This window comes from Pyrus communis, chromosome 11, assembly GCF_041283825.1.
Source record: "Pyrus communis isolate YQ-2024b chromosome 11, ASM4128382v1, whole genome shotgun sequence".
NCBI lineage: Eukaryota > Viridiplantae > Streptophyta > Magnoliopsida > Rosales > Rosaceae > Pyrus > Pyrus communis.
In genome coordinates, this window is record NC_142575.1 from 32,731,142 (window position 1) to 32,756,880 (window position 25,739).

Here is a 25,739-nt window from a genome sequence, read left to right on the forward strand (position 1 = left end):
AGGCCCTCAATGAACTCCCCATCCTTGGATTTTCCCAACCCGGCATTTAATACGCCACTAATATGTAGGCTAGCGTACTGACACCTTTTCACCTATTAGCTAGGTATTGCCGATGAAGTGACAGGTGCCCAGTTGAAAATGACACGTTTTTCTAGATGATGTGTACCAAGCATCTTGCTCGGTCTTGGTTATCCAACCTTGTCTCTCTAATCGCTGGTCTCACCACGTTTACGTCCCATCCTAGGCCTATGTCACTGACTATGAATCGTCACGTGGCCTGATTGACGTTTGGATAGACTTGTTTCTAGACATTTGTGTCATTAAGTTGTTAGAATGCCCATGTGCCTCTTGCGGTCGAAAAACACTTTACATATCCTAGTCTGACTAAGTTCATAGACGGTCGGTTTCTTGATCTCCCTTAGACTTTTCGCAGCTTCTTTCCCGGCTTGCACCATTAGGTTAAGCACTAACAACTCTTTCAGTTTTTGGTGTAATTTTTAAGTAAAAAAGTTGTTTGGATTAGTAAATATGCTTGAAATATGGATCTACTCTATTTATTATCCACATATGTCTTTCTACTGTAAAATAGTAAAAGATAACTGATCCTAAATTCTTATATGAATTCTGAAATCCCAAAAAGAAGGGAAAAATTAAAAGAAAAATTGCTGATTATTTGATATGTGATATTTGTAATTTGCATAATTTTGGGGGAGAGAGGGGCAATGCCGTCAGGTTAAATATATAATTTGATTGGGAAACAGTTGCCAAATAAGTAGTAGGGGTTCCTAATCGTATATTATTGGGTTAGGACACTATTTTCCTTCCCGTCCGTGTCCAATTCGAATTCCTACCTATCCTGTCCCTGCCACCTTTGAATTTTGAGCGTGAGATCGTTGATCAACGGTCGAAAAAAACTGAACAAACTAAAATTTAAACTTGAATGGTCCCCACTGCGGCTATATGATTAGACGGCCAAGAAACACGCTCACCGAAACCCAAGTCCAAAAACGCATGAGCACGGACCCGTGAGTGTCGTTCGGCGGAGCTGCTTCTTCGAATGCTCCTTGCTGCACCTCATATTCCTCTCCTTTTTTTCAATTGTGTCAGGCTTTTTGGTTATATTTTTCTTCATTTACAAGGTCATTTTTTTATCAAAATTATGTAAACTGTAAATTAGCAAACATGGACTTTTTAATTAAAATATGTAAATTGTTGTACTAACAACAATAATATACTTAATTAATGGAAATTAAAGAAAAAAAAATATTGTGAGAGTGAGACATAAGAATGGTGGACTGGTGACATTTGTTCTTATCCGTCTTTTTGGAGTTATCTAATCACAAAGCAACAAATGGCATGTAGATATTAGATATTTGGAATAATGGGAAACAGGGGATCAATACATATCCACATAGTATGGACTTACAACTGTTTGAAGGTTTTGAGGCAAGTGGTCGGCACTTTGTGGTGGGGACATTTGGAGCCAACCCTATACAATACAATACCGACCTCTTTCTTTCTCTACCCGAAGAAGTCGAGTCCAGAATGTTCGACAAGTTCGTCTTTGGCAGCAGCTAATCACATTCATTGAATTGTTAATAAGTACTTATTTAATTTTGTTTAATTTGCTATCATCAAAATATAAAAGTGAGTTTTGTAATGATACTAATGGTGTAAGATCAAATTAGACTAAATAGATTTTAATAAATACCTATTAACAACTCAATAAGTTAATTTGTCGCCTCTAGCGTTCACATCGTCACCCTGCAACCTTATATGGGAATTTGAGGTTCCAAAAGCGAAGCAAAGAAGCCAAGCAAACAGTTATAAGCAAATTTAAAGTAACAAAAAAAAAAAAAATGTTGTGGTATGATAAGACGGAATAAATGCTCAGATGAAACACTAAATAATATCAGATTTGGTAGAAAATTTTGTAGCATATTATCCTAGATTCATTATCTACACCACAGCACAAAAGGAGGAATCCAAACACCTCATAACCAAAATCCAATTTCACTCGGTATGCGTTAGCTTATATGTAACAAAATTCTCTTTTTAACAAACATAATAAATTTGATACGTGCTTAAATCTCCACACTTAAACGACAAATTAAACAACCAATAGTACAAACGAGCACAAGATGGAGGAAAAGAGTTTATTTCCCTAATAAATTTATAAAGCGATACATGAGATTACAAAGGCTATGCTGTACCTAACAAGTAACAACCTTATTTCATTGTTGAACTGAAACATAGTATCATAAGAAGCCACTAGAGTTCATATTTGGCTGCTGTCTTTTAATTTTGGTAAAACAAAGGAAATAAATGGGCGAGGGAAAGCCACTAGGAAAGCCCAATTTTATGTGGCAGGATTGGGCATATATTGGGCCGGGCCATATTCAACTGTTAGAGGTAGGCTGGGAAAGCGTGAGACTTGAGAATACCTACCTTGAGCATCAAGATTGAAAGTATTCTAACAAGTTTCCAAAATTGAAATGGAAGATAGTAAGAATAATACTAATATTATGGCTTACATTTGGCGACCACTCGTTACCGGATGAGGAGATGATGATGGATTGGAGTGGAGAGGTGCTTTAGCTTTTAAGAAATATCAAGCTGCACAAGCAACGGCAACAGCAACGGCAACAGCAACAGATTTGGACGACTTAAAACGACATGGATTGGAATTGCTGAAGCTATTCATTCCCTCCTTCACTTGACTTGCCTTATGGATCAGGTTGACAAACGTGACGCTTCCCAAGTTAGATATTCTCTACACCTGTCCCGAGTCCTACCTCTCTATAGCTGGTCCCTAATCTACTGCTAAAAGTTCTAGTATTAAATTTGGATTTGATGGAATCTAATCTAAATTATTTCATATATAAATATCCCACTACGTAACTGAAAATGCTATGGAGTATACTACTAGATTTTTTAACCGTTAGACATTAACTGATGTACTTGTGGTCGAGAATCTAACTATTAAAAACTCAAAAATGAGAAATCTTGTAAGTAATTTACCCCAACACAACATAGTGAGAAGTGACTTATTCTGCAAATCAAAACTACTTGTCGTTAAAAAGTGCATCTTTTACCTTTACACATTTTCAGCTTTCTATACTGTTACTATAGAAACAAGTAGAAGATATTATTTGTTTTTTTTTGGTATGTACGCCAAGATGTCCTAAATATCTGTTATGCTTATCATAGCATATTCTGGCGGGCGGAATGCATGTGAATTATTGGAGAGTAATATATTATACGGTATACCTTACCTTATGATTGATTGTAACATGTGTGGTTTGGTGGGCTGAAAAAATTCAAAATTTAATCAGCACCCACTTACGCTTTCCTCAGCAAAGATGTTGACCCAGTGGCACAAGGTAATACTACCATTCGGTCAATAAATATCTAGTTGAAGAATGACTATATATGTCATTTAACACTCTGCCACATGGCCATGTTAAACGCAGTAACAATGTACTATTGACTCAAGATTCCGTCACACAGAGCTAGTACTAGTTCAAACCGTTTCCTTTGCAAACTGGTTTAATTTGTTAGTCTAAAGCCACTACAGCTTAAGTTATATAATTTGGCCACCATTTCCAATCCCAGATGAGATGGACCAGTTGTTTTTACTGTCTGCATATCTAGTTAATGAAATGTAATGTAATCCCACAGCTGAACCAAAAACTAGAAACCATCAAAAACCACGGCACAAGTGAAGTAGCCCCTATATATATTTGCGTTCGGGTTTGTGTTATCGATATCTTGAGGCCTCAAAGCTTTCCCAATACCACATACGTGCACCAAAGTTCTTCAGGGCAAAACTCAGCAATTTTTATTGAATGGAGGCCGAAAACATGAGGAGCAGAGAGCACAAAATTGTGGTGGCAGTAGACGAGAGCGAAGAGAGCATGCATGCTCTCTCCTGGTGTCTGGGAAACCTCTCCTCTCAAAACGCAAACAACACTCTCGTTCTTCTCTATGTCAAACCGCAGCCAGTCCATTCCACTTTCGACGCTGCAGGTAATTAACGTTCCCTTACAAATTACAACTAATTACATACTTTTTAGTTTCTAATTTTGGACCTGATTAATCAATTTGGAATACTGAAATGGAAATATTGATTTGGAGTTGATGTGCGTGTACTTGATATTGCAGCATATATGTTTTCGAACGATGTGGTTGGATCCATGGAAAAATACGGGACTAAGATGGTAAATTCAGTGATGCAAAGAGCTGAAGCCGTTTACAGAAATTTCCAGACCAATGTAATTACTGATTAATTAATTAGACTCTGCTATATGTGTGTGTTTTCTGCAATTGTTTTAGACTTTAATTTGTGTTTTTCAATTAATTAAAGTTAATTGTAAGTTGGTTAATTAATTAATTTATGTTCTGCATGCTTGCAGGCGCATATTGTGAGAGTAGTAGGGAAGGGAGATCCAAAGAATGTGATATGTAATACGGTTGAGAAACTCAAAGCTGACACTTTGGTCATGGGAAGCCATGGTTATGGTTTCTTTAAGAGGTATTATTAATTCATTCACATCAACTAATTATCTGAATTTGTTTATTTTTAATAGATATAAGTAATTACATCTGATATCTTGTTCTAATTTTGATATTTTGTTGCAGGACTCTTCTTGGAAGTGTGAGTGATTATTGCGCAAAACACGTAGATTGTCCTGTGGTGATTGTGAAGAAATCCTGATCAACGAAAATAATAGATCGACGTCTATGATCATAATCAATTTCTAAATTAACTAAAGGCAAAGGAATGGGGTTTGGGGGTGGGAAGGGAAGAGGGATCGGATTTCACAAATGTATGCATTTGTCAATTCACTCCACAGATGAATCGATGAAAAAAAATTGAAGAGAAGATGAAAATGAATTATAAGAAAAGATTTCTGTAACTTGTACCTGCCATGTCCTCAATATATATGTATGATCATGATTTGTGGTTAATTATGAATTCTATCTCTGTCCCTTGAAGCCTAGTAGGACAAATGATCAGAGTGCTGAACAAGAATTGAAGGAAATTTTAAAGAAGCTAATACCTAAATATGAAGGCTGGCTAATTAAGTAGCTCTTGTAAAGGTAAAAGAGTTTTCTATCGATAAAAGGAAAAATTTTGTGAGGACTTATGATACAACCCCAACAGAATTGATCAATTGTGACAAGATTCACAATTCTGCCGGCCCAAACGAAGCATGCACCTCAACTTCAATTATAAGTCAATATTGCATGTGCTTATAAGTTTATGGTACAATCTCAACTATCCTCACAACTACCACACTCAAATTTCATAACAGTATCAGAAGTGTTTCGTTAAAACTCTCATTTAACTAAGCTCTAACATACGCCAAAAAATACAAGTACGAGTATGTTAGGGTCCATCACTGATTCACCAAGCAAAACTGAACGTGTGAAATAGATTTACAGCGAAACCCCGCCTATCTACATAGTATATTTTAATTAATTAATTAGAGACTGACCAGTTACCAGTTATGAAATTTGAGCGTGGTCTATTTGCCTCTCTCTCTCTCTCTGGCCATTCCAGCCAAAAACCCAACCAAACCCTAGTTTTTCCCCATCACCGCCGGCCTCTGGCTATGGCTGAAGGCCGGTGGCAGCCTCTCCCTTTCTTTCCCTAGCTCTTCCTTCCTTCCTCTTTCCCCTCATCGCCTTCCTCTTTCCCCTCATCCCCATCTCAGCCATCCTCCACCCTTCACCACAATCGACTTTTCCCACCATCTCTCAGGTTTGTGATGGTGTTACGACGTTTATGGTGGCTCTGGCTAGAACCCTTTCCTCCCCACCTCTCTCAGGTCGTCCCGGCTACAGTTGGCATCGCTCTCCTCCCGACATTTCTGCATGTGCCTCGGGCTTTGCTCCCCACGCCTTCTGCCAACTTGCAGCTGCAAAACCTGTTTCTTTTGTTTTTTTAGTTTAGTTATCTATTACTGGTATGTTGTTTCGGCCTTTGTGTCGCTTATGCGAATTTTTTTGTAGCCTCTCGTGTAGGTTTTTGTATTGCGTATGTGGTGTATTTGTGTGATGTCTGTATAGGGTCTTTCAAATCATTTGTATTTGTGCTTATTACCTTCAGATCAAGAAATTAATCACTGAAGTATACGTACTCATATGACATCTTTGTAAGTGTTCATTTATGTTAATGAAATACTATCGTTTCTTCGAAAAAAAAAAAAAAAAAAACCTTGTAGAGCGAGCGGAGAATGAATTAGAATTAGGGATCGCAGACTCAGTGAACTCTCGTCGGAGGCCTTGATCCGATAAGGCTTTTATTGCTGTAGATCCGAACTCGACCCGATCCATTTCGTTCCGATACGGCGTCAGTGTCAGCATCACCGTCACCGTCAGTAGCAGCAGCATGTTTCTGTTCGACTGGTTCTACGGTGTGCTCGCGTCCCTCGGTCTCTGGCAGAAAGAGGCCAAGATCTTGTTCCTCGGCCTCGATAACGCCGGCAAGACCACCTTGCTCCACATGTTGAAAGACGAGGTCGGTTCCTTCCTCCGGCCCCCCTTTTCTTATCTCTGTCAGCTATTCATTTTCGAATTTTGTGCTTTAATTTCCTTATCGATTGGCTCCTACTTCGGATTCGAGGAATCAGAAATGTTCCGTTTACTTCAATTTCAATCTTTTGAATTCATTGATTAGATTAAATTTTCTTCTCCAAAGTTGAAGACTGAGGATTGAGGAAAAGAATTGGAATTTGGGAGTTGGATTCACAAGAGAAGGGGTTAAATTAACAAGTGTTGGAACTCGGAACTGAGGTCAAAGTTGATCATTTAAACTTAATGGGAAAGCCCCCAAATCAAATCACCGGATTCAAGTTTTTTCCCGAACCTTTAGCTTTAGAAGTCAAAACTGAAGCAAGTACACTAATCCGCGGTTGTTTTTATCTGTGTGCAGTTTGGTGATTGCTTTGATTATTAGGATGTTTGCAAATGTATTGTTGTCATGTGTGGTAACAATTTGAGTTTTGTTGCACTCGTTTTCAGAGACTGGTGCAGCACCAGCCCACGCAGTATCCAACATCGGAGGAGTTGAGCATTGGGAAAATCAAGTTCAAGGCCTTTGATTTGGGAGGTCATCAGATTGCTCGCAGAGTTTGGAGGGATTACTATGCAAAGGTTAGATATACATAAAGCTTGATTAACGGCCACACTTTTGCTTTGTTCTCATACCTCTGCGGAGTTCTTTGCCATTGTCTTTTCCTGGACCTAAACCTGCTTGCGAGAGGTTTCACTTTTTCCATAGTTCAGAAATTCATGGTTTAATGCATCGTTTCTGGTCTGCTTATTCCTGTCCCTTGAGAAAGTCTGGTTTTCTCACTTCTTGAATTTTTTTGTTTACTACCTGTATTGGTGTGGTTGCTTTCAAGAATTTATTTTCCCTTTATCTTGGAAGCAATGTGTTGTTGTCGTCCTGGACTCCTGGTTGTGTGCGTTCTCTGCTTGATACAACCTTTTTTATTTTTATTTTTTTGGGTGTGTGTAAATTTGAATCAAGCCTTCTAATGTATGAAATACGTGTAAGTGTTTAGTGTTTACGTTGGATCTTCTGTGCACTGCATATGAGTTGTGCCTAACACTATAGAACCTAGTTCCTCTGGCCTTTTATGAATGTTTAAGTTTGAATTTATATTTTTTTGTCTTATTATCGTCCATTATATGCTGTGTTTGAACTTTCATCAGCAATGTAAAGGCTCCAACATTAGCTAATCATAGCTACATGATTTGAGGTGTTTACAGGTGGATGCTGTGGTGTACCTGGTGGATGCCTATGACAAGGCGCGGTTTGCAGAATCCAAAAAGGAACTAGATGCACTCCTTTCGGATGAAGCCCTAGCCACTGTCCCATTTCTAATTCTAGGGAACAAGATTGACCTACCATATGCTGCCTCGGAGGATGAGTTGCGATATCACCTTGGGCTGACCAACTTCACCACTGGCAAGGGGAATGTAAACCTAACGGACTCAAGTGTCCGTCCGCTAGAAGTGTTTATGTGCAGCATTGTACGGAAAATGGGGTACGGCGATGGTTTCAAATGGCTCTCTCAATACATCAAGTAGGAGGATGGTCGACAAGGTGTACTACCACTTGTCGCGCCTTAAGTTGAAAATTTATTCAGTCTCCCTTGTTTTATTTAGGCTCTTTCTTTGTCTTGGGATTTGTGTAGAAGGAAATATGAATGTCACTGCTTTCTTAAATTTTTTTTGGGTTATTATACAAAATGGTCCCTGAGATTTGCATGATCAATAGAAATGGTCCATGAGATTGAAAATCAATAGAAATGGTCTCTGAGATTGTCCACCATCCATGATTTTGGTCATTCTGTTAAAAACGATTTTGAGCAATTTTCAAAGTTTTGTAACTCAATCGATTCTTAACCAAATTCGACCCATAATATATCAAAATGAAGAAAGGAAAGTGTAGAATAAGATTATACATATTTGGAAGCCCAATGGTTGCTAGGGATGGCCGGAAAATAGCCTGAAAGGTGACTGGTATGCAGGAAAACTGGCAAACTCTCCGGCAACTGGTTAAATTTTAAACGTTCATAACTTCTTCAATACTCAACCAAATCAAGTGATTGAAAAACGAAAATAACACTTCTTGACGAGACGAAGAGAATGGTACCTTTTTCGAAGGCTAACTTGCCGTGGTTTGGGACAACGGCTCGAAAGTGGCTAACCATTTTCGAGTTAGCCACTTTCAAGCAGTTTTCCGGCAACCACGGTGAGTTAGCAGTAAAGAAGATACCATTCTCTTCGTCTCGAGTTGAGTATTAAAGAAGTTATGAACATTTTGTATAATAACCATTTCTATTGATTTTCAATCTCAGAGACCATTTTTATTGATCATGCAAATCTCAGAGACCATTTTGTATAATAACCCTTTTTATTTTAGAGCAAGAAAGTAGAACATTATATGCTTGTCTTATTTTGTTTTGTAATAACAATATAGCTCACAATTTTTGTGAAAAATGGGACCGTAAAAGTACGCAAGAGCATTTAAGCAAGCATAAGTAAACTGATATAAGCCCTATGGAGCTGGAGCTGGTCGTATCATTATTAAGTCCCAAAGTCATATTACTAATATTCCAAGCCAAAGAAATAGAAAAATCAACAAAAAAAAAAGAAAAAAAGGAAAAAAGGTATTAGCAGAGATCAAAAGTGATTTTCCATAAGCTTTGACGGACGAAAACGAGTCGCAATTAAATTAGTTGTAAATAGATTTAGTTAGTTAACAACTTAACATAGTTACAGTTGAACCGACGACCCTCGACCTCCCTTATTTAATATAGGTCAACTATATGTCCGTCACCAAGATGGAGTTGGTTAACCAACATATGAACCTATCCTATCCTTTCCAAGCTAAGCTAAGCTAAGAAGAATCCCACTATATAAAATGTGAGTAAACCCCAGATTTTGTTCAACTCCTCGTCAAATCCTAGTTTTCTTTTGAGCCCTTAATAATTACCTCATCATCATGGGCAATTCCATCTCCAGCAAGCAATCCCATGCCACCGGAAAAGTCATATTATCCAACGGCTCTGTGCATGAGTTCAATCACCCCATCACCGTCGCTGAGCTCATGCTAGAGAACCCGCAGCAAGTCGTCGTGGAATTCGGTTCTCCTGTCCCCGAAAAAAGGGCAACCCCGTTGCCTGCAGACATGCAGCTCGACATGAAAAAGGTTTACGTAATGCTGCCAATGAAGCGAGGGAAACCAGTGCCGTTGTCATCCGAAGAAATCCGCGGTGTTCTTTTAAGTGGAAATTTGGTTTTACAATCGAGGTCGCCAGGGTTTTTACCTTTGTTCGCTAGAATATGCCTGGCAGGTGATCCCGGGCAAGCTTTCGTGTTGCCAAACAAGGACAGGGAATATAGTATGGAGAGGACGTCGTCCAAGGTCATGAGCAGGTATGTGCCGGAGTTTGATCTGCCGGAAGATTTGGACTCGAGACCAAACTATTTGAGTAGGCAGCTTTCGGGCAAGGGTACTTGGAAACCGAACTTGGATACCATTAAGGAGAAGAAGGTTGACAAGAAGAAGTCTCATTGGTTATTTTCAACTTAAATTAAGAAGAATGTCGTTGATTATGATTGATGTAATGTGAGATTAATTGTATGTGAACCATATATGTATTAAAGCTTAATCCAAAGAGATATATTCGTGTAAAATTACCTGTTCATCAACTAGCTACTAGTGTTGATTTCAGTTTCGTTTGGGTCTTGAATGAATTGGATGTATTTTGATAATATAGAGTTTACTCTTCAACCTTCATACAAAAGATTGCGAGAACATTTATGTTCAATTTTTATGTGTACAACAAATCATTTTCAATATTCATTAAATTAGATTAGCGACGAGATTTAAAGAATTAATTGAGAGAGAGATGACGATCCTTATAGGGAAGATGAAACAAGAATAATCTAAGATATCTAGCTAAAAATGTAAGGAACAAGATGAAAAATCATAAAACTAGAATCTATGAAAATTAAAATTACTTAATGGGCCTATCAATGGCATTGGGGGAGACTTGGGAAGCAAGCAAGGGGAAAAAAGCTCACACGTGGACCGCCCGGGATGCCAATCGGATTGGAGCCATTGGAATTTGGGGCAAGCAAGCGATTGGTTTGGTTTCAAAACCTAAAACATAAGGTATTTACATGCAAGGAAGAAGAAGTAGAAGATCCCATGGCAGTTTCATCTATCCAATCACTACTGCTCTCCAACTTAAAAGAGTAAATTGGTATTAGCAATTATAAATAGGTTTCTTTAGATATAAGTCTATGCAACACTTATTTCCTTGATCAAAACCCATCTCATTTTAAACATCCAAATAAAACCCAAATTTGAAATAAACTTCCATGGAAACAAATAAATACCTATTATTTTCAAAATATTTACAATTGTGCCACAACACTCTAATTATGTTGATGAATTTAATTATTCACCTTAATTATAGCAAATAAGAGCTTTATTATTACAAAAGTATCTACTTTTTACTTGTCTTATCATCATCTGCTCCATTTCTTATATTTGTTTGACAATCATTGTAGGTAAATTATTTTGCATGTATACATTAGGCACATTTTGTTATTATTATATCTGTGTGAAATAAATTACCTATATTTTAAAGTAGAATATAGGTAATAAATTAACTTTGAATCAATTGGCTAAAAACATCCTTTTATTTTGTAGGTAAATTATTTTGCAGGTATTATTACATATACTAGGCACATTTGTTATTATTATGTGTTGCTTGCAATCTATCAACATTCATTTATTCTATAAGTAAATTATTTTGCATGTATTATTACATATGTTAGGCACGTTTTGATATTATTATTATTATTATTATTATTATATATATATATGTGTGTGTGTATGCAAATAACTTAATTAACTTTTGAATCAAACAATATTTATTTATTTATTTTGTAGGTAAATTATTTTGCATGTATTATTTTACCTGGAACTTATATTGTTATTTTACTTGGAGCTTATATTGTTATTTTATATGTGTAAAATATTGGTAATTTTGAATAAAATAACATTTGTACATTTGTGAAAAATACCAATTTACCTGTTACAATTATTTGAAAAGGAAAAATAATGCTCATTTTTACATAAATGTGAAAACAACTATATAAGGAATCAAAACTCTAATATCATATAATTTTTGTTATTAATATGCATTGAAATCATGACACTAAAATTTTTCTTTTCCAAATCTGCATAAACATTTCAAAATGTTTAATTGAATGAAATAATATAAAATAAATGTAGATAAGAAGTAATAGACCCAAAGTCAATGATATTAGGGGTAATTTAGACATCCAAAAATAACAATTTTGCCAAGTCATACTTAATTATGGATATTGCTTAGTTGGAGCCTAGTCATTGGGTTTTTATTAGAAAATTTTACAATTATGGGTTTTAGTTAAAGAAAATTGAATTCCAAGGGATATATGTCACATCCCGGCCCGGGGCGGATCACTTCCTGGGCCCACTCCACCACCGTAGCACGATATTGTCCGCTTTGGGCTTACCATTCCCTCACGGTTTTGTTTTTGGGAACTCACGAGCAACTTCCCAGTGGGTCACCCATCATGGGATTGCTCTAGCCCCTTTCTCGCTTAACTTCGGAGTTACTACGGAACCCGAAGCCAGTGAGCTCCCAAAAGGCCTCGTGCTAGGTAGGGATTGGAATATACATTTAAGGATCACTCTCCTGGGCGATGTGGGATGTCACAATATACGCATATTTTCAGTTATAAATATTTTGTTTCATATATTAAGCAAAACAAGAAGGGGTTCAATAGTTACAAACTCTTGAGCAATGTGTTGTCATATCTTAAGATATCATAAGAAAACACTCTTAAATTTTTTTCACAGCAATTTGTTTCTTATTGAAACATTGTCTAACTAATAAAAAAGTAGTTGGACATGAATAATGTATTTCCAAATCAATTGGAAAACTGTGAGTTATAACTCATAGTTTTTGTGAAAATTTTGAAATTTTTAGCTTTAAAAATATTTTGTATCGTTGTTATGGAAAATATTGCAAGACTTTTGGACATGATCCTACCATTTATTAGGTCCCAGAACTATTTTTCTTGATTTTTAAAGTTGAAAAATAGAAAAGTATCTTTAAATTTAGGTTTTAAATCGTTGATTTCAAGTGTTTAAATGGAAAAATATATCTTGAAGAACATGAATATGATAATTTGTTGTTATGGGAAGAGAAATAAAAGAAAAAAAAAACTGAAAAAGAAAAAAGAAATTGAAAAGGGGGATTGGGGCCTCCAAAGAGATTTGTAGGTGTCAGAAATCTTGGGAATGTCCTAAATTAATTTTAGGAAACATGTGGTGTGAGTAAAATGACTCTAACTTTGGTTTATAACAAATGTTGTAAAAGTTCTTAAAATCGATTAGAAACATGGGTTATATAACTCACAATTTTTGTGAAAAAATTGAACATTTTAGTTTTAGGAAATATTTTGCATGGGAATTAATGAAAATGTTGCAAGACCCTTGGATGTGATTTTATCCTTTATTTGGTCCTGAAACTATCTTTCATTGATTTTTATAGTTGAAAGTATGAAAAATAATGGCGGGGCCCCCAAAGAGATTTGTAGTTGTCCGAAATCTTGGGAGTTACGTCCTAAATTAATTTTAGGAAACATGTGGAGTGAGTAGAATGACTCTAACTTTGATTTATAACGAATGTTGTCAAAGTTCTCAAAATCAATTGAAAAACGTGGGTTATAACTCACAATTTTTGTGAAAAAATTGAAATTTTTTAGTTTTAAGAAATATTTTGCTAGGAATTAACATAAATGTTGCAAGACTTTTGGATGTGATTTTATCTTTTATTAGGTCCTGAAACTATTTTTCATTGATTTTTAAAGTTGAAAATAGAAAAATAATGAAAGCTAATAGTGGGCCCCCAAAGAGATCTGTAGGTGTCCGAAATCCTGGGAATGTCCTAAATTAATTTTAGGAAACATGTGGTGCGGGTATAATGACTCTAGCTTTGGCTTATAATGAATGCTATAAAAGTTCTCAAAATCGATTGGAAAAATGTGGATTATAACTTACAATTTTTGTGAAAAAAAATTTGAAATTTACAGCTTTAGGAATACTTTGCATCATAGTTAAGGAATATATTGCAAGATATTTGGACGTGATCGTACCGTTTATTAGGTCTCAAAACTTTTTTTTTTTTTTATTGATTTTTAAAGTTGAGAATAGAAAGAAAAAAACTTTAAATTTAGGTTTTAAATCATTGATTTCAAGTGTTTAAATATGAATTGTGACATCCCGTCCCGAAAATATCGAAAACGTACGTGTGAAATGACAATTTTGCCCCTAGTTCGTTTCTTTTACGTTTATTGGTTGTTTTTGTGTTGTTGGCATGCGTTGAGCCACACACACCTTCCCACACACCTCACACCCTTTCTATCCTGTTTCCCTGCTCCTCCCCCGTGTTCCCTTTCCTCCCATTTCCCTTGAAAACGTACGGACATACACACAAGCATACCAAATCTCCACAGATCGAGGGAACCCCATAGTCGAGCTCGTGAGGCTGAGAGGAGTGCAGCTGTACCATTTTCAGGTAAGAAAACCACCATTTTCACGTCGATTTCACGAAGTCAGTTTTGAGGTACTATTCATGCAAACGTGAATCCTCACGTTTTAGGGAAAATGAAGCTTGTAGGTAGCTTGGTGAGGTCCCAAGGAGTCTCGGAGTAGTTCGTTTGAAGGAATTGGACGTTGGAATCGTCGTGTTCAAAGTTGGCCGGAATTGGAGTGTGGTGACAGTTGAGATCTCGTGATTTTTATCCCTTAAAAGTGGTATATTTATGTTCTCCTAGGTCTAAGCTTCATTTTGGTGCAAAAATCGTGAAATTTGGGTGAAAAACGGACGAGATATCAACGTTTGAAGTTTTTCCGGCGCCGGCGACGGCGCCAGAGGTTCGCCGGGGAAGGAGACGGAATATTCCGTCAAGTCTGACGGAATATTCCTGACGCCGTTAACGGAATCCGTTAGAACTAACGGAATATTCCTTACGGCGTCAGTTGACGCCATCAGCGTGCCAGGCACGTGCCTGCGCGTGGCCGGCGCGTGGGGGCGCGTGCGGCGGTGGAAAATTTTTCTAAAAATTTGGGTGTGATCCTGAGGTTGTGTAGAGCACGTTGGTATATTCATTTGTCCAATTTGAGCAATGTATGAGAAGTTATTACGAGAAGTTGGTTATGTGCTTTAAAATTAACGTTTTTATAGTTGTTTCGCATATAGGTGATACGTATCCCGAGGACGAGCATGGTCACTCGAGGCAGGGGGGCTACGACCCTTCCACTTACCAGTGAATGGGCTTTTGGTTTTCCTTATATACCTATATACTATATTTTTCCCAGAAATTGATTAAATGGTTATCAGTTATATGCCATGCATTACATTATCGTTAGTCATGCATCGTTGGTTGCATTAGTAGTTGCATATATATACACATATGCATATTGGGTGCTGTGGACGCACAGGTAAGTGCCAGGTAAGTGTCAATCATGTTTATTTTTAGTAGTGGTTTGAGATGCTTAGAGAGCTCATAACCTGCACTCCCGGTGTTAGTGCTCCCGCCCAGAGTAGGGCACAATCCTTCACGTGATGTTCACCTCCCGCACCACACGCTCAGCTTGGATCCAAGTTAGGTGCACAGTCCTGTCGTACAAACCACATTAGGTGGTTCCGACTCGTAGGTGACCCGCGATTATTCGCACAGCCTTCACGTGATCGTAGCACTAGAGCGTATATATGTATTACACCCAGACCTGTCGTACAGACCACTTTAGGTGGTTCCGACTCGTGGGCAGGTTCAGTTATTGAGTTTGAGATTTGAGCTCTACATGCAGCCGTACAGGTGACGTTAGGTGACTCCGGCTGCCAGGTTATATGTTATTGTTATGATTTATACCTGAGCACTTGCATTTCATTATGAGATTTTGACATGGCATATTCTTGAGCATGATTAGCATATCTATACATGCGTATATATGTTTATTTTCTGGGAAGTATACAGGTTTTACGGCGAGGGGTTAGTATGTATTTTCTAAATAGTTTTCGAAAAGCTTTGTTTTTGCCCACTCACGCTTTTGTTTTGCGCCCCTCCAGGTTCTAGTTGCTTAGCAGTTTCGGTGGGTTCCCCGAAGGCTTCTCGGCATTTCTGACAGACGCTCACCAACGTAGGGTCACCTTCGGGTGTACTATTGTCGAGTCATTTTCTTCGGACTGCTGTAGACTTAATGCTCTGAACTTAGCGTCTCACTTACGCTAGCACTTGTTTTGAGTACTTTGTAGTTTTTAATTATTCGTACTTTTTATATTACTATTTTATTAGCTTCCGCACGTGCACATGGTTACGTCACCTCCGTGTGACGGCCAGCACGCCCTGATCTCGGTCGGGGTGTGTCATGAATTGTAATAGATTTTACATGGAAAAATATATTTGAAGAAGATGAATATGATAGTTTGTTATTATGGTAAGAGAAATAAAATAAATAAAAGAAAAAAATAACTGAAAAAGAAAACAAAAATTTGAAAAGGGAGGATCGTTATGAAGGTTGCAACTTAATCTGAGAATAGTTGATGGTTTCCTAGCAACATCCCTCTAGGAGGCCCGGTAGCAAAGTAACGATCATGCTCTTTTCTAATTTTTTTTAATGTGTGAACTGTCGATTTAGTCCTTGAATTATCACTTTAGTGAAAATTAGGTCCCTAACCTATTTATTCAGAAAAATCAGTCATTAAATTATAAAAATCTACCAATTTCCGTTAATTCAAGTTGCATGACTTGCATGTGATACACTTGAGAGGGTAGGACTTTTTTTTTTTTTTTTTTTTTTTGGAAGAAATAGTGTATGAAATTAAAGTGTAAATAGGACGTTAAATTCGCAACTTATATGAAAGTTAAGGGCTTATAGGCAAGAAAAAGACAGTATTACCCTCTACAAAGTGTTAGGTCCCTAAGTTGACAAAAATTGCATAAACTAGTTTTGAATATAATACTATGATGAAATTAGTAGTTTCCAATGAATTTAGGGACTTATTTTACGGAAAAAATAATTTAGGAACCTAATTTTCACTGAGATGATCATTTAGGGACTAAATCAAGAATTCACCCTTTTTTCTTTTTTTTTTCCTCCTTTTTTCTTTTTTCATTAAATATTTTTTCTTCCAACATTGCTTTATTGAGATTCAAATACCTTTAGGTTTAGATTTAGGTTTATATCCTTGTTTTTGAATTTTTTGACATGGATTATAAGAAAAATTTCACCAAAAATACATTATGTAGAACATGACTATGATAGTTTGGTGTTGTGGTATGGGAAAAATAAAAATCTAACAAAAAATTTAAAACATAAAATAAATAAAAATTAATGGTTTAGGCGGAGCAAGAGGTAGCCCAAGCCAAACTCATGTCTTTGGGAAGGCCCAAGACTCAACAAAAGCAATGGAGGCCCATGAGGTTTAGGGTGTAGGGGCGTGTGAATGGTAGCACAAACTAAGCTAAAGTGTTAAGGGGCGTGTGAATAATAACACACTAAGTTCAGTGCGTTTTAGTGCCCGGTGCACTCGAATTTTTTCCTTCAACACAGCGTGACGAAGAAATGTTTTTTTGTAAGAAAGGGTTACTATGTTAAAAGTTATGATTCTGAAACAGTTTTTATTAATTCTAAAGTTGCAAAATAGAAAAAGTAATACAAACTAATATAGGGGCCCGCAAATATATTTCATGAGTAGATAATATTCTGATTGTCCTAAGTTAATATTAAGAAACATGTAATGCGACGATAATGACTCGAATTTTGACTTATAATGAATCTTGTCAAGTTCCCAAAATCGCTTTGAAAACATAGGTTATAACTCACAATTTTTGTGAAAAAAAAATTGAAAATTTAATTTTAGGGAATATTTTGAGTGGATGTTAAGGAAAATGTTGCAAGACCTTTGGATGTTATTCTAATATTTGTTAGATCACAAAACTATTTTTGAAAGTTGAAAAATAAAAGGAAAAAAAATTAAAAACTAATAGTGGGGCCCCCAAATTTTTTGAGTAAAAAATCATCGAAATGTCCTAAATTAATATTAGGAAGCATGTGGTGCAACGAGAATGACTCGAATTTTTGGCTTATAATGAATATTGTAAAATTTCCAAAATCACTTTGAAAACGTGGGTTTATATAACTCACAGTTTTTGTGAAAAAATTGAAATATTTAGTTTTAGAAAATATTTTGCATGGGAGCTAAGAAAAATGTTGCAAGACCTTTGGATGTGATTCTACCATTTATTAGATTTTGAAACTATTTTTATTGATTTTTAAAGTTACAAAATTAAAAAAAAAATATAAACTAATATAGTGGCCCACAAATATATTTCATGAGTCGATAATCTTCCGATTGTCCTGAATTAATATTAAGAAACATGAGGTGCAACGAAAATGACTAGAACTTCAGCTTATAATGAATCTTTTGAAATTCCCAAAATCGCTTTGGAAACGTAGGTTATAAAACTCACAATTTTTGTGAAAAAATTGAAAATTTAATTTTAGGAAATATCTTGAGTGGATGCTAAGGAAAATGTTGCAAGACATTTGAATGTAATTCTATTATTTGTTAGACCCTGTAACTATTTTTTAACTAATTTTTAAAGTTAAAAAAATAGATGGAAAAAATTATAAACTAATAATAGGGCCCCCAAATTTAATTATCATCAAAATGTTCTAAATTAATATTAGAAAAGATGTGATGCAACTAGAATAACTCGAATTTTGGCTTATAATTGGCTTATAATGAATATTGTAATTTTCAAAATTACTTTGAAAACGAAGGTTATAACTCACAGTTTTTATGAAAAGAATTCAAATATTTAGTTTTTGGAAATATTTTGCATAGGAGCTAAGGAAAATGTTGTAAGACCTTTGGATGTGATTCTATATTTTTTTAGTCGAAAACAGTTGGAGTAAGCCTTCAGTTGTTGAAGATCTAGCAGTTCCAAATGGTAATTTGTGGTTCTTAGCAACATCACAATCAGAACAGAAAAAAATCAACAGATAACTTTCCTTGTAATGCAAGGTTATTACTAGAAATTACCCTTCTAAAGATGAAAAAAAGATGGATGACCTAATCTTTTGTGCTAAACCTTCACAGGTGCCTGACATTTATTAAAGCTGATGGGGATGATGTATTATGCTTGCAGGAGCTTAGGAAGTGGATAGAAGCTATCCCTAACTGGTCCTCGAAAAAGCATGTTCCCCAAAATACGATCCTTAACAGTGGATCCATCAGGGTCAAGAGTCATAGAACAACTGTTGTGTTTGAGAAATTGATAAGCAAATGTGTTTCATGTGAAGAACATGTAAGACATTGTTCAACTTAAATGAAGCATGAGAAGTATTTAAACATGATGAACTAACAATAGACAAACTTTTATCATCGCCAATGTAAATCTTGTCTTCTCCAGTATAAGGGGTAGGTGATGAGATATTGGCAATATCATTGGTGATGTGAGAAGTAGCTCCTGAGTCAACAAGCCATGAGGGAGTAAGCTTGGCTGAGTAATGAGCACACATTTTAGCAAGTTTAGCAGGTGGTACTTTGCCAAAAATATCAGGATTCATGCGATCAAGCTATCAATGGCTTCATGACTGGTGGAACCACAAATTTGACATGGAATCTTGGAACCAGAGGAGGTTGAAGATCGAGAGCCTTGATAATTGGATCGGTTAAAGTTGCCACGATTATTGCTATTGAAATTTCCAAGATTGCTATTCAAATGGCGATTTCCCCTCTTTGAGTTGAAATTGAGATTATTTCTACCTCGATTAGAATTATACCGAATAGGGGACTGGGAAGGCTGATTGTGAGCTGCAATTGCTTGTGGAGATGGTATGGGGAGAACGGTGCCTAAGATTGCAAAAAAAAGGCCTAAAAAGGCTCAGTTGAGAGGAGGAAATTACTTGCTTGCGACGGGCCATAGAGATTTCCTTGGTAACTGGTAAGTAAAAGGCCATGTAATTCATCAAGAGAGGTGGATGAAAGACGAAGCATGATGGAGTCAATGAAGGACTCAAACTCATCAGGTAGGCCATGAAAGTAGCTGCAATTAAGTCATGGTTGGACACCGGAGCTCCAGCAGCTGTCAGAGAATTGAAAATGTCCTTAATTGGTTGCAAATACTCGGAGATGGATTGATATACTTTTAAATCGATTGGAGACGAGATCAGAGTTGATGAAACTGAGCATCAGAGACTCCTCCAAATTGCTGTTCAAGCTTCAGCTATAGCTCACGAGAGGAAGAAACTCCAACGGTAAAAGGGACGATTTCCTCAGAGTGGAATTCAACTAGATCAGAAGATTTTAATCCTTTTCGTACCACCCCTCAAATGGAGGATTCAAAGAACAATATGGTAGAAGCGGTAACAGACATGGTCAGTTCCATCAATAATTCCAAGAAGCTTGTAGCGTCTGAAAATTGGGGCAAAGAGAGCACGCCATGGAAGGTAGTTCGAATGCTTGAGCTTGATAAGAACCATGCTTCCGATATTCTGAATTGTGAGAGAAGTGTAGGAGTTCGTAGGATTAGGTTCGATGAAGAACTAGGGTTTGGAATCATTGAGGAATCGATCGGAGAAGACAATTCGGATGGAGATGCCATGACTACAATTGATTAAGATTCAAGAAGAGAAGAAAATCAAGATTCAGAGACGGAGAATCAGAGTTTTGACAAGAACTGATCAAGAATCAATCAAGATTCGGAAAGCTGAAGAGGATCGCAAGATACCGTATAGATGTTAAACTTTCTTCTTCATTTGATAATTAATTCAATACATGAGATGCGTATATATAGAGTACAATAAAATCCTTAACTACAACTAATTACACACAGGTATAACAAACTATTTTATGAGTCTACTATGAGTAACTAAATTGGATGACTTGGCATTCTCCTTAATATAACCAACATATGAAACCTATCCTGTCCTAGCTTAATAACTACTTCATCATCATGGGCAATTCCATCTCCCACAAGCAGTCCCATGCAACCGGAAATGTCATATTATCTGACGGGTCCGCGCATGAGTTCAAAATGCCCCTCCCTCACCGTTGCTGAGCTCATGCTAGAGAACACCCAGCAAGTTGTTGTGGAATTCGGTTCTGCTTTCTCAAAAAAAAAAAAGAAAAAAAAAGGGCAACCCCGTGCCATCAGACATTAAGCTTGACATGAAAAAGGTTTACTTAATACTGCGAATGAAGCGAGGGAAACCAGTGTCGTTGTGATACAAAGAAATCTGCGGTGTTTTTAAAGTGCAAATTTGGCTTTACAAGCGAGGTCGCTAAGGTTTTTACCTTTGTTTGCCAGAATATGCCTGGTAGGTGATCCAGGGCAAGCTTTCGTGTTACCAAACAAGGACAAGGAGTATATATAGAATGGAGAGGACGTCAACCAAGGTCATGAGCAGGGATGTGCCGGAGTTTGTTCTGCCGGAAGATTTGGACTCAAGACCAAACTATATGAGTAGGCAGCTTTCGGGCAAGGGTACTTGGAAACCGAACTTGGATACCATTAAGGAGAAAACGGCTGACAAGAAGTCTCGTTGGTTATTTTCAACTCTAATCAAGAAGAATGTTGTTGATTATGATTGATGTAATGTGAGATTAATTGTATGCGAACTATATGTGTGTGTGTGTGTGTATATATATATATATATATTAGAGCTTAATCCTAAGAGATATTATATGATCGAGATGGCAAAAGGGTGTAAAATTACATGTTCATCAACTAGTGTCGGGTCATTTTCAGTTTCAATGGGATCTTGAATGAGTCGGATGTATTTTGATAATCAAAGGGTCTTACTCTTCAATCTTCATATAAGTATTATGATAATATTAAAGTTCAATATTTCCGCATACAACACAACAAAATCATTTTCAATATTTTCATTAAATTAGATTAGCAGTGAGAAATTGATCCGAGAGAGATGATGAGGGAATTTTCATTTAGTTTTGACAAATGAATCAAGAATAATCTAAGATATCTAGCCAAAAATGGAAGGAACCAGATGAAAATCATAAAACTAGAATCTATGAAAATTAAATTACTTAATGGGCCTATCAATGGCATTGGGGGAGACTTGGGAAGCAAGCAATGGGAAAAAAGCTCACTCGTGGACCGCCCGGGATGCCAATCGGATTGGAGCCCATTGGAATTTGGGGCAAGCAAGCTATTGGTTTGGTTTCAAAACCTAAAACATAAGGTATTTACATGCAAGGAAGGAGAAGTAGAAGATCCCATGGCAGTTTCATCTATCCGATCACTACTGCTCTCCAACTTAAAAGAGTAAATTGGTATTAGCAATCATAAATATTTTGTTTCATATATTAAGCAAAACAAGAAGAGGTTCAATAGGTACAACCTCTTGAGAAATGTGTTGTCATAACTCAAATAAAAACACTCTTAATCATCACAGGAATGTGTATCATAAGAAATCATACTGGACAATCTTAAAATTACAACGAAAATTGAAGCATCGTCTGACTAATAAAAAAGTAGTTGGACATGAATAGTGTATTTCTAAATCCAATTGATTGCAAAGAAAAGAAGAAATGAAGGCTAACATTCCAACCCTTCGTGTAATTTATTAGCTTGCAAGCCAAAACTCTTAATTTTAAATATATAGCACGTACTAGGCCATCGATCGAGCCAACATTCCCCGAACGTCCTCAGCTGATTTCTGCCTCTCAAGCTCCTCTACTCGCATTCTTCTTCGGAACTCTTCAATAAATTGACCGGCTTTGGCATCCACTCCGCATTGACGACGTTCTTGTGCTGTTGCAGACAATGTTGCCCAAAATTTATCAGCAGATTTCTTCCTCTCAAGTGCCAATGTGTTACGGAATTCTTCTATAAATTTATCCGCTTCCGCGTCCACTCCACATAGACGATGACGTTCCAGTGTTGTAGGAGTAGTAGCGACTATAGTTGTAGTAGTGTTGGTTATTTTCTTATAAACGTCGTCCAAACCCAAGGCTTCCTCATCAAGATGAAGCCCATCTTCCAAGACATGATGATCATGCAGATCCCCATGAAGCACGTCATCTTGGTCACTTGTATTTGCTGTGGCAATGCTACTTTGTGAACCCTTCGTTTCGTCTTGCGACCTGCGCATTAAAAGGCTTGGACTTGGAGCAAGTATGAGGGGTTTGTCGTCCTTACAGCCTCCTTCCGTGCGTGATAGCGAGAGGCTCTTTCGGGTCGACAGATGCTCCTGGTAGCAGTAGTCATTGTATTGACGGTAATAGTGGTGGTGCTGGACTAAAGGACGAGTACTAGAATCGTATTGGGAATTAAGACGGAGATTTGATGATCGCCTCACAAGGCCAAGGGGCAGTTTTGAGCGAACCACACGCATCAAGTGTTTCCAACCCGTCTTAGTCTTAGCCTTAGGGGATGCGAACTTGTCTGATCTAGGGATTAAGCAAGACATCGATCACACAATACAATAGTGCTACTAGGTTATTCCAATTTCCAATGGCCCTCGGTTTATGCAATAGCTTTTGATTGAAAGAGTTTTCTAATAACCTAGATTATGGGGGGGACATAAAAATGACGGTCATCAGTGTTTTCGTGAATTAATTTGATATTATGGCTTGAACAGATTTTTCGCCAATAAATTAGATTTAGAATTCATTCTTTGAGTCCGTAATGTTCTCCTTAATTACTACATGGTACTTGCCCTTAATAGTCTCTTTACAGTTTATTTGTTTGATTTTGAACAAGTTTAGCACCATCTATCTTAAATTAAGCTAATGAATGATACGAAAAGTGATCTCTCTCTTTCTACGGTAGGAAACTAGGAATAGGAGTAGGCGATGATGTATATTGTGCGATAATAATTCACATATATTTCTCGGGATTCTAGAAGCGGAGGAAATGAATTACGAAGTGAATAATTTTAAAAAATCAAATGACATTCATCACAACGAAAGATTTCAAATGTAGATCAAATAACCGAGTGGATTGAAATGTTTAAGGACTCTTTTGGTATTTTGTTATTTGTTTAATTTTTTCCATTTGAACTCCTAGATTTTCTAGAGCTAAAAGACATAATTATTAATAGGACTTTAAAATGTTTGTTATCTTATCAATAATTTTTTAGGTTTTCTCATACTTTCTAATCCATTATAATTTACTTGCTTTTTCCGGTTTATCGTTTGATTTCATTCTCTCGTCACATTACGTCAATTTTTATAAAGTTTTAACATGTATTGTTATCTATTTGTATAAGCAAGATTAAATTCATTATGCACACATAGATATAGTCTTCTGATAATATGATTAATTAAGGCTTGTTTGGAGTCATCAGTCATGCCCGCAATTGTGCATGGATGAATTGATTTACCGTGTATATGTGAGGATGTAGACAGTTGTTTTCATATATAAATTAATTGATATAAGACTCGAAGTACTTCCTTTATTGCAGTGTCCACGACTTCTTTATTGGCATTTCTCTTAAGAGTTGAGAGTTGAGAAAAAGAAGGCGATGGATAAATAGATAAGATTCTTCGGACAACAGATCTATTTTTACCATAATTGAGAATGGGATTTATCCATGTATATTCAATTCATTCAACAACTCATTGTGATATGATCATTTTGTTAGCGAATTATAGAATCCGATCCAGAGCAGTAATCATGACACAGTTAGGTATACGATCCAATCCCAACTAATAAGCAAGCAATATCATCAAGACCACAGAATAATATGCCTTTTGATTAACTAATTGCATATATACATATGCTGCTTCCAGCCCTCCGGGTAGGTCCAGGGAAGAAATTGACCACATAATACTAACTTGTATCGATCAGTGCAATCCAGCCAATTAATCGACTATATGGACAACCATTCTATAGATAGTTGCGTTTAGTCCATGATTGTACCTTCATGTTCATTAAGTTGTGAACAATACACAAATGTCATATAATTTCTGTTTCATAGGAACTCACTCGTACAATGAGGAAAATGGTACGTACAGGCATCTTTCTTTAATACTTGTGTTTACAGTGCTAAACTCAAAATCCTAAACCCTAAACCCTAAACTGGTGGGCAATCAGAGCAGAAAATGCCAATTGATGAGCTGATATTATACTATATATTTTACCATAATCTTAGTATTAATTTATTTGTTATTTTGGTAGAATTTTGATACTTTGAATTATATTTCTAATGTAGGATATTCGACTTCCACTTGAGCAAAACATATTCAAACGGATGAATTTTGCAGTGATTCCAATTGGAGGATGTTCGTTGGTCTTTCAACATGTTCGTATCAAAGTTTTATACTTTTATATCAAGCAGTTTAATTATGGCGATGAAATAAAGGAGCAGCGCGCAGTGGTGTCAAAGTGACGTTTTGGACTTATTTGAGCTTTTCGGCATCCAAGATGATGTCTTTTGTGTTTGAGGTTTTCTGCAATTATGTTCGTGACATCTCAAGCTTTAATTCTAGCCGTTTTGGGACTGTTTTGGAGCCCTGAAGATCCAGAAACGTGGGATTCTTTGTGGCTGGGCAGATTTTCCAAAGTTAGAATAGGAATGTATTTCCTAGTTATCATATTCTATTGTGTTTCCTAGTTTTTAGAAGACCTTTTCTAGTAGTATAAATAAAGCTATTTAGCCATTAGGGTTAGGGAGGAGAGATGCATTACTTGGGAGAAATTCAGACCTTTAATGTACAAGGTGTTTCCAATCCTATTTCTAGTTAATGATATTTTCTTTAGTTTTTATTATGATTTTTCGTAACAAGTCCTTTTGCTAGGGTGAAGTCACGAGTCTTAGCATGAATATGTGATTTTATTAATTTTCTTATAAATTGATGCATGCTTGCTTTGAATTATTAATCACTGCAATTAAACCATCTAATTGTCTCAGTGATTCGCAACCATTAGGGTATTTAGACAAGTAATTTGATGCAATTTATGTTGGAACATCACCCTGAAATTGAGGAGGGCTTCTTGTGATTAGTAATTGTAAGTTCACTTAAGACGAACATCACGCTCTTAAGGGTTGCATGGGTTTTCAAAGGGTTTTCACAATGCGTAATGAGTCTTGCACGTTTATATTTGATCTGAACATC

At 36.5% G+C, this 25,739-nt stretch overlaps 3 protein-coding genes and 1 pseudogene across 3 annotated transcripts; all 4 read left to right on the top strand.

Annotated features, from left to right (window-relative positions):
- Nucleotides 1–3,476: 3,476 nt before the first annotated feature.
- LOC137743681 (universal stress protein PHOS32) lies at nt 3,477–4,971 on the top strand. Its single transcript, XM_068483613.2, has 4 exons — nt 3,477–4,029; nt 4,165–4,274; nt 4,416–4,534; nt 4,642–4,971. Exons 1-4 carry the CDS (start codon nt 3,849–3,851, stop codon nt 4,715–4,717), a joined length of 486 nt encoding a protein of 161 aa, XP_068339714.2. The 5' UTR covers nt 3,477–3,848; the 3' UTR covers nt 4,718–4,971.
- A 510-nt stretch (nt 4,972–5,481) lies between these two features.
- Nucleotides 5,482–8,296, top strand: LOC137743680 (small COPII coat GTPase SAR1A). The gene is made up of 3 exons (XM_068483612.2): nt 5,482–6,526; nt 7,030–7,161; nt 7,783–8,296. The coding sequence occupies exons 1-3, from the start codon at nt 6,398–6,400 to the stop codon at nt 8,101–8,103; spliced, it is 582 nt and encodes a 193-aa protein (XP_068339713.1). The 5' UTR covers nt 5,482–6,397; the 3' UTR covers nt 8,104–8,296.
- A 970-nt stretch (nt 8,297–9,266) lies between these two features.
- LOC148693299 (uncharacterized) lies at nt 9,267–10,226 on the top strand. The gene has a single exon (XM_088680617.1). It carries the CDS (start codon nt 9,524–9,526, stop codon nt 10,112–10,114), a length of 591 nt encoding a protein of 196 aa, XP_088536743.1. The 5' UTR covers nt 9,267–9,523; the 3' UTR covers nt 10,115–10,226.
- Nucleotides 10,227–20,610: 10,384 nt separating this feature from the next.
- On the top strand, nt 20,611–21,248 carry LOC148693300 (uncharacterized; annotated as a pseudogene).
- Nucleotides 21,249–25,739: the final 4,491 nt, after the last annotated feature.